Raw genomic sequence first — 10,110 nt, 5'->3', positions numbered from 1 at the left:
GTTGGCCTTTAAAAGAGAAGCATAATAATAAGTTAAGTGTTGCCGAGATGAGAATGATTAGGTGGATGAGTGGCTTTACACTTAGAGACAAAATGCGGAATGAATATATTCGTGATAGGGTTGGTGTAGCTCCTGTGACAAACAAAATTAGAGAAAGTCGTCTTAGATGGTTTGGTCATATTAAACGTCGACCATTAGATGATCCGATTAGGAGAGTAGATGTTTTAAATTCGACTTGTGTTAAGAAAAGCAGAGGTAGACCTAGGAAGACTTGGGCTTATTGTATTAAAAATGATCTTAATTTACGATTCATGTAGCCGACCCCGATACTAAATAAGACGCAATGGAGAAAAAGGATTCATGTAGCCGACCCCACATAGTGGGATTAGGCTTTGTTGTTGTTGTTGTTTTTAATACTTGAAATTGATTTGTTTATTACAAGACGAGTATTTAAATGAGCTTAAAATTCAAATAATTATTCAAATACTCATATAAAAATTTTAATAAATAATTTTATAAATCTAAATAAATGAACAATTTAATAAATCAGATAAGAGAATGAATTGATCGACATAATCTCATCTATTATCCATAATAGATATTTTCTCCCAAGAATGTATTCTATGGTAGAGAAGAAACTTGGAAATAAAAGAACTTGTACTATCAAAAGAAGCCCTAAACCCTAAACCTTAACCCTAAGTAATTTGGATTTTTCTCACAAAAAATCCAAATGAACTTGTAGTATCAAATAACTCATAATGCAAAACCTTTCATTAATTGATATAGGAATATATTAATTTTAAATATATAATTATATAAATTTTGGCTATTTAAATTTTATTTAGATAATATATCATATATGATACAAACTATCATTGAGATTAATACCAAATATTTAACAAGTTACTTGTTGAGCAACAAACGAGTTTGTTTATGAACATAAATGAACAATTTCGACTATGTTCATATTTAATTCATTTAACCTTTGAGCTTTTAAAAATTGTTCAAGCTTCTTTATTTACTAATTTAAATAAACTTGATTGTGTCTTAATCGAGTCAAGTTCGAGTTGTTCATGGAGTGCTTTGGTTCATTTACATCCCTAGCTGCTCATTATATAAATAGATTTAAGAGATTTCATTAATTTCTATAGAGCATAGTTTCGAACTGATCTTAAAGAAGGATTTGTCTGATACTAAATGGGTTCAAACAAATTATTGGATATGACAATTTTTTAATTTTTATATTGATGAATTATATTCAAGTAGGATGTTCATGTTTATCCTTCTGCTAATCTGTCCATCCAGTAACAACATTTATTTCCTTTGCGTTCTAGCCGAGTCTATTGTATAGTTAGCTGACCCATCTTTTCCAAACTTTGTTTTCTCAAATAACAAATTTTGTATGTTATGCTTAGCCTTGTACTATTTAATGCCTGTTATGGTTTAGACAGAATCTAGTTAGTGATGCAGCCAAGCAAGAACAGGAAGAAAAACATACGGACAAGAAAAAAGGATATAAAAAGTGAAAACGTAGTTCCTGGTATTTTGAATAAAAGATAACCAACTATTTTTTTCCTCACTACTATAAATCACTATATATTCTTCAAGCAATAAGTAATATTTATAACATGCATAACACGGGAAGGAATTACTCCCGACTAATAAAGAAAACTAAGTAAACAAATATTGATAATAAGACTATATAAAAAGAAATGGGTTCCATGATGTTATGCTGGCTGCATGAGGGGCCTCCCTCCTTATAAGAATTCGTGTCAAGTTCGGTTGCTATAGTAGAGCTGCCATCTGTTGGTTTGTAGTGATAGAGATCAGAAACATTGAAAGTAGGTGAAATGAGAAGGTTAGAAGGGAGTTCGACGACCTATGCGTGGTCATTAATTTTTTGGAGAATGGGGCCCCAGTTTCTTCGGCTTTAGCTTAGAATAGGTTCCGATAAGAAAGCATTCCTTCCTTAAATGCACCATAACTAGATCCCTCACATTGCTTCCAAATTGGATGCATTTTTAGCAGGTCTCGACAGAATAGCTAAATCTGCAATTACATTAGGGGATTTAGTGTAAAAAACGTTGGATGAGGAGAAACCTGCGAACGATTGACGGTGAAGTTAAAGCAAACTCAGCCTCATATAAGGTTTCATCCCACTGTTTTGGTCTTTCACTAGTCAGGCATTTCAGCATAATGCCCAATGATCTGTTAACTACTACAGTCTGACTGTCAGGTTGCGGGTGATATGCTGAACTGAAATTTATTTGTGGAATCTTTTCAATAATTCCAATCTGAAGCAGCTCATAAACTTCACATCATGATCAGCCGTGGAACTACAGGGAACTCCATGAAGTCTTGAAATGTGACTCACATCCAAAGCCCGCTTACAAGGAATAAAATGCATCGTCTTAGAAAGTTGATCTACTACCACCATTATAGAATTGACTCCATGTTGAGTTTTAGGTAAACCCAACACGAAATCTATGCTCAAATCTTTCCAAATAGTGTTAGGAATGAATTTAGGAGTGTATAAACCAATGTTTTGAGTAGTTCCCTTGCACCTTTGACAAATATAACATCTCTCCACAAATCGGTAAACATCCCTTCGACATTTAGGCTAAAAGAACTTTGATTTAACCAAGTCTAAAGTCTTATCTCTGCCCATATGTGTAGCCAACCCCCCCTCCACCATGCAATAACTTTATGAGTTGAAGACGTATTGGAACACATAATTGATTGTCCTTGGACAAGAATCACCTAAGAAATGAGTATCCTTCCGTAGGCTCATTTGTTATACACCTTTCCCATGGAATGGCAAAGTCTTCGTTACTGACATAAAATTCTTGCAGCTTCAGTTTGTAAAGCTTCTAGAAGATCTGACCTTCGGCTTAACACATCATCCAATTGATTACAACAACTTGCCTTGTGTTTAAAGTCAAAACCAAATTGTTGTAGGAATTGTATCCTCTAGACATGCATACGATCCAAGTTCCTTTGAGAGTTGAGAAACTGTAAAGGAATGATACTTACTAAATAGGACGAACTCTTGATGAAGTAAATAGTGCTCTCGATGCTTCAAATCTTTACCTCAACATAGAATTCTTGTTCATAGATGGATCGGCTTTGTCATGTAGGACTTAGCTTTTCACTTAAGTATTCAATTAGCTTACGCTACTGTGATAAAATCACTCATATTCCAAGTGCTGAAGCATCCGCCTCCATTTGAAAAGATTTACTAAAACCAAGAATAAATAGAAGTGGGGATTTGCATAATTTTTTCTTGACTAATTCAAAGCTGTCCTATTGTGTCTTTTCTAGGGTTGTAAGTGTGTCAAGTTGACTCGTGTGCCAGCTTGATAAGTGGCTCGTGAACTGAGCTTGATAAGCCAACAAACCAAGCTCAAGCTAACCCTTACTCGACTTGTGAGTCGGCTCAATCGAAAAAAAATTAATATAAAATATATTAAAAATATATCAAATTTTAAGAATTTAACTTTAAAGTATTAAAATAGTTTAAAAGGTGATATTTTGTATTCTATATTAAAAGATTCCTTATTATCTCTTTCCTAATTGCTCAATTTATTTATTATATTATTATAGCACTTCCTTAAATTAATATTATTTTCTTTCTTTTATAATAAACTTGACATCTCGAGTTTGTAGACTTATGTTCGAGCTCAAACTCGATAAAATTAATCAAGCTCAAGCTCACACTGAGGGTGGTTCGAGCCTGACTCGACTCGTTTACACCCCTAGTTTTTCCTCAGTAAAATGGTTTTCCCTTCCGGTAGTCAGAGATGGGAGCTACAGGAGAGCTAAAATTCTTAACAAACCTCTTGTAGAAACTAGCTAAACCCAAGAAACTTTTGATATTGGTCACAGAAAATTGAGGTGGCCAAGAATGAATAACTTCCACTTTCGTATGGTCCGTCATAACGCCATCAACACCCACAATGAAGCCAGAAAAGTGAACTTGGTTAAGAGCTTCGAAAACCGATTCAAGATGTGCAAGGTATTCCTGTGAAGAAGAGCTGTAAACAAGAATGTCATCGGAGTAAACTTTGCAAAATATAACTAAGATCATGACTCGCCATTCATATAGTGTTTCGTGAGTCTTGAAAGCGGTCTTCCACTCCTCCCCTTCTTTGATATCGTGTCTAATGATCCCCACTACGGCTATCTAGTTTGTTGAATACTTAAGCCCCTTGGAGCTTGTCCAACATGTACTCTAGCCTCGGAATAGAGAATCTATATTTCACAGCTATCTTATTAATGGAACAACTATCCACACAAAGTCTCCATTTGTCACCTTTATTCATTACAATCAATGCAAAAAATGCAAGAACTTATATTGTGGCGAATAAAATTTTTGGACAGCAGGTTGTTCACAATGTATATTAGAATCTTTAGTTCGAAAGTGTGAGATTCGGAAGCGTTGCTCCTGGGAGCAGGTCAATTTGATGTTGAATTGGTATGCTGGGTGGCAATGCATTAGGTAATTCGTTAGGAGCAATAACAACATATTTTTCCAATAGATGTTTAATTTCAGATGGCCTTTCTAAGCTCACTATTCGATTCAGACATTAATAGTGCCAAGAACATTTAACACTGATTATAAGCTGCAATTAATTGGGGAGCAGATGTGCACAAGAAGACAATACTTTCTTTCGGTTTCTTGACATTTATGTTCGAAGACGGTAAACGAATCTTTTTACCCTTCCAACTGAACAGAGCCATTCTCCCTGCAGTTGTACCCTGCCCCTATGTTAAAATGCCATGATCTTCCTTGTATTAGATGGCTAACGTCCTCGGTTATTGTACTTAAATTCCCCTTTTGATCCAGTTAATCTTATATGGTTTGGTGTGCTTGAAATTCTTCAAGCCTTTACCACCTTACTAGAAATTATGTTCTCCGTGCATCCACTATCAATAAGAGCGTCACACATCTTAGCATTGATGGTACACCTAGTGAGGAATGTAGCATCTCTTTGCGAAGAAACCATCTAGGATCTATGAGGACGTTCTCCATGACACAAGACAAGAATTCACCTTCTTCTCCCAGTACATCTACCACACCCCCAGTCTCTTCATTTTCTGCTTCCATCCAATGATTAGACTGTTTTCCTTCCATAATATGTACTTGTTCTCTTTACGGACACTTATTAAAGCAGTGCTCTGGCTAGAAATATCTAAAACACTCAAGAGGGTGCCGGTTTGCTGTTAAGAGTTTTCTCTTGGTTTAACTGTTTTGTGTGGCTGCTTGGATTTATTGGTTTGACTAGCTGCAGTTGATTGAAGGGTACCTCCCCTTATTAAACTGTTGGAAACTTAGGTGCTTCGGTAACAACCGAAGAATCACCTGTAGCTCTGTGGTTATACACCTCTGCTTGTAAGCCCTGTTGTTTTGCAATTCAGCTATGTGGGCGTAATTGATAGCTTTGGACAACAACCATATATTGCTCAATTCCAAACGATCTTGAAGAAATTCTTTTAACCAGCCAATAAATCTAACAATCTGCTGTTGGGGATTATTAGGATCGCTCAATCTATCAAACTCTTCCATATGTTGTGCGACCGTGCAATTACTTTGGGAACAACTCTCATATTGTGAATAAAGAAGCTTCTTGTAAATGAAGGCAAGAAGTGACCGGGTATTAATTTTTTTCTTCTACTCCATGAATGAACATTGCTTTTACTCTCCCTTCAATGAGATTGAGTCAGTTGAATCCACCTGGCCGCTGCACCGCGGGTTAACTTACAAGATACGTACCTCACTTGGCGTTCGGGCAGAACATCCATATACTTGAAAAATGTTTCCACCAAATGTTCCCAACCTCAATAATCCTCTATATGCAATTGTACATCAAAACTTGGAAAATCAATTTTCAGTTTAAAATAATGCCATCCTTTATTATTGAAATTCCTTCTCCAATGTGGAACATCGCCAAGATCCAAATCCTCTGTTGTTGAATCTGATCGGAAGTTTCTCCTTCTTGGACCCCACTTCTTATTGGAGTCAAGATGGTCAAAATGCGCCACATAATCGATCCTTCAGAATTGCTGCAGGTTACGATTATCCGCAGCAGTCACCTTGAACGGTTAGATCTGCCCCCAATCCTGTCAATCCGAAGCTCTCATCTTACTTCCATGGTACCGCCTCCAATTTATGCTCCAACACGACTTGAGCTTCTCGTAAAAACTCCCAACGTCTCCAGTCGTCACTCATTGGATTCCACTTGCTTCCCTCTATTATTTGGCTTTGATACCAAATCGATGCACTCCGACGATACTTAATTTGCGGCATACTGAATAGAAGATAACCAATCACGTTTTCCTCACTACTACAAATCATTATATATACTTAAAGTAACCAGTAATATTAGTGACCTATATGACCCCAGTAGGAACTAAGCCCAAGTAGTAGAAAAAACTAAGTAAACAAATACTAAAAATAAGACTATCTAAAAGGGTATACGTCCAATGGCTTTATGCTTGCTGCATCAGTTTGCTTGGCAACAATACCTTAGCTAAACTTTGTTTTCTCAATTAATAAAGGTTGTTAATTTGAAAATACAATTAATGTCAATAAGAACTTTATATTATATGTCTAAAGTTAGCCTAATAATAAAATAGCTAGGATTTTTTGAGGAATCAGCCTTTGGGAAATTTATTTGGACTGACTATCTTATTTCATGTTTTGGTCATATAATTTTTAATTTGTTGCAATTAGGTCATATCTTATGGAAGCCAGCAACCATTTTGGGACGCTTTTATATGATTTAAAAAGTAGATTTTTTGGCAGTTTATTTTGCCTTGCAGCTCCCGATATTATTTTTGGCCTGCAATGTTCATTCTCTAGTTCGTTCTAATGTGGTTGTCTATTCAAACTTAACCTTTTTTCTAATGAATTTTCGGCTTAATTTAAATGTCTGTTAGCAGCACGCTGAAACTGTCAAAGAATTTTACAGACTCCTTAAATTTGTGATATAGCAACTTTTGAAAGCACTTCCGGGCCAACCTGGAGAATAAATTCACTCTTCTTTTAATGCTACACCTTGATGTAGCAGGCTAATTTGTTAACGCTGCTTGTGTTTTTGAGTGACTACTTGAATAATCCAAATGGAACCCTTGCAAATCTTCTGTGAGCCTAACTATTGCTTGCTATTAGGTGAAAGTATATGAGGGAAGTATGTCAAGGAGCCCAAGTCGAAGCAGAAGCCTTAGTAGAAGTCCCAGAAAAAGAAAGAGTCGAAGGTATGCCTGTTAATTATTTTACTGCTTTGGCAGTTCTGAATATGTTGGGTGCCTAATTTTAACTTGATATTTACTTTGTAGCAATTCTATTGACCGTCATGGTGTGAAACGGGCTTCTAAATCAATTTCTCCAAGGCTCAAGTCTGCTTCCCCAGCCAGGTTGCCTTGTTACATTTGATTCTTAGCTTGTTATTCTGCAAGGCTTTTAACTGCTTTTTATACTTTTCCAACTGTCTTTGCTATTTCGACTATAAGCAACTGTAATTGTGATCGACACTAAAGGTACCTAAAATGCTGTATTTTGTATCTTATCTGGCACTCTTAGTACTTAGGCCTGTAAATGAATGGGCGCATTTGATGAATAACTCGAATGTGGCTTGATTAATGTACTCGGTCATGTTTGTCCAAATTCATAAATAAGTTTGAGCATTTTTTTTAAACTTAGGGGTTAATTGAACTAAATTTGAAAATGGTTAAACTCATTTGTTACTGTTCACGAACAAGTTTGTTTGTTGTCTAACAAGTAACATGTTAATTATATATTATTTAAATAAACTTTAATTAACTTGAACTTATTTATTATGCATATAATAATAACATATTATAATTTAAATCAGTATACATGTAAATTTGATGCAATTTCTTATTATCTTTTTATATCAATGAACTAATTTGTTAGTATTTTTCATATTGTTTGATTAAGGAAAACTTGCTTACAATTTATATAATATTTTATTTGGTATAGCTAAAAGCTAATTTAAAATTTATTTAATTGCTTATTTATTTAGATTTGTAAATTCATTTATTTACAACTTTATATAAGAAACCAAATTCTAATTCAAATTTTTTATTTGTTTACGAGCCTTATATGAAAATTTAAGGATGAATAAAAATTTGAATTTTATTTGAAAAATTACGTATTCATTTGAATTTCTTGTTTATTCAATTAAAATAAATTTCAAATACAATTCATTTATGATCATTAAAAAGCCAACATGAACATGTATGTGAAAGTTCTGGTTAATCTCTAATGGAATATCAATCAATCACTTATGAGTCAACCAAGCCAAGTCCAATCCACAACTTGGCTCTATTATGGCCCTATTAGTATCTTTGTTTTTCTGTAGTTTGCTTGTTTTCATGACTTTTGTTTATTTTCTGTGACTGCAGGTCGACGTCAAGATCAAGGTCACGTTGATCCTGCGAGGTATGCTGCTTTCATATGTTTTCATGTCTATCTGATATAAGTGGAATATCTATTTGAACTGCATATCTATTTCTGTTTATAGCTAAATTTATGCATAACACATCTCTCATCTTGCCATCCCTAATGCATTCGTGTGAGCGCACGTAGGATGAAGCTTATAATTTTAAGTTTCGATTTGGCCTGCTTGTGATCGTCTCTTTGAGATTTCACCGTACAAAAATTTTGAATTTTCGTTGGATTCATGCCTTTAATGGATGCTATGCTTTATTGTTAATCATCTCATTCTGATTAGAGAGGTGGTTGTCCACATGGCTTAAATAGATTTGCATTCCAAGACTATTGTTCCATAATTTTTAAATGGGCGTGAATGATCCCGTGTAGATCATTTGATTCTTTCACGATGGTTTTCCTTATCCTCTTAGTCATGAAAGTTTATTTGTCTTTTAGCAGCGGATTAGGAAATTTCATGAACATTTTCGAACAATCTTATGGCCAATTTGTATATTTTAGAGTTGGAAGGGAAATTCATCAAATGGAATTGGCTTGATAACGTTAGATCTTAAGGGTGCTTATGTAAAGTCTCTGGCATAATTATGTGATTCAGAGGATCTGACCCTATGGAGGCATTATCACCTCTACTCTTGGGTAAACTATTTTCTTCCCGGCATTTTAAAGTACATGATAGCTCCTTCTCACATGATTTTTAGAAGTTGTGATATTTTTTCTCTCTCTAGGCAATCTTCAAGTCCAATTATTCAGATATTCTAATTTGTTGGCCTGACATTACCGTGTATTTATAGGAATTTCATTACTATTTTATCCATGAAGATTTAAATACATACCACTTAATTGATATGTGTTTACATATCTAACACCTGAACTTCAATTTTTACATATATGCACTTTTTTTTTCACATATTATCACCTGTGCATGAAAAGTGTATTTCGGGTGAGTTAAAATAGTAATATTTTCGATGTGATGATGCAAAAAAATGAAGTAAACGTGTTAGAGATGTAAATAGATTAGAATTGGGTGGTATCTATCTAAACGCCTCTTTTATCTATTCTAAACTTTGTTCCTTGTATATTTTAATTTCATATTCTAGCACGTTGATGTTACATATATGCCACCACCTTTTTTTTTTTTTTTAACGTTTACACTTGTTCAGGTGTGTGCCATGTTGTCTTCAGCTGTGCAGGACGGGCAGCTGGGACGCCGCAACATGCAGCATTGCCCACCTACCCGGACAGTAGTTTGTTTTGCTTTTGCGTATTTTGGACTTAAAATTTTGCTTTCTACTATTTAGTGTCTGTTGCGGAGCCTCAGATTTTTAAACAAGAACTTATTTCAATTGTGTTTATTTATCAGCTTTTGTTCTCCTCCACTGTTGTGAGCAAATTCAAACAAAGGCACCGTCTCAATTACTGACAAAATATCAGTGTTTAATGTTCCTTTCCAAGCTAATTTCATTTTTCGTATGGCGTAAGATAAATCCTTTGCAAATGCTCCAAATGCTATATTATGCATGATGGGGCTTTTTCTGGATAGTGAAAACTAGTGAAAGACTAGTAAAAGCATAGGCCCATAACATTAAGTTTGAAGACTTGAACTTTATCAGATGTATATATATATATATATATATATA

General features: G+C 34.7%; 1 protein-coding gene across 5 annotated transcripts in view; it reads left to right on the top strand.

Annotated features, from left to right (window-relative positions):
- Nucleotides 1-9,825, top strand: part of LOC110021151 (serine/arginine-rich splicing factor SR34A-like) — a 29,481-nt gene extending 19,656 nt beyond the window's left edge. For 3 of the 5 annotated variants that reach the window (XM_020719527.1, XM_020719528.1, XM_020719526.1), the window contains 4 exons: nucleotides 7,172-7,257; nucleotides 7,339-7,416; nucleotides 8,428-8,464; nucleotides 9,634-9,825. In XM_020719527.1, coding sequence (XP_020575186.1) covers nucleotides 7,172-7,257; nucleotides 7,339-7,416; nucleotides 8,428-8,455 — 192 coding nt within the window. In that variant the 3' untranslated portion in view covers nucleotides 8,456-8,464; nucleotides 9,634-9,825. The remainder of the gene's footprint in view (nucleotides 1-7,171; nucleotides 7,258-7,338; nucleotides 7,417-8,427; nucleotides 8,465-9,633) is intronic. The other 2 variants (XM_020719530.1, XM_020719529.1) reach the window with 2 other exon arrangements.
- The last annotated feature ends 285 nt before the right edge of the window (nucleotides 9,826-10,110 follow it).

Source organism: Phalaenopsis equestris, unplaced genomic scaffold, assembly GCF_001263595.1.
Source record: "Phalaenopsis equestris unplaced genomic scaffold, ASM126359v1 Scaffold000123, whole genome shotgun sequence".
NCBI lineage: Eukaryota > Viridiplantae > Streptophyta > Magnoliopsida > Asparagales > Orchidaceae > Phalaenopsis > Phalaenopsis equestris.
Note: the sequence above shows the minus strand (reverse complement) of the source record. Positions and strands in the feature narration are given on the sequence as shown.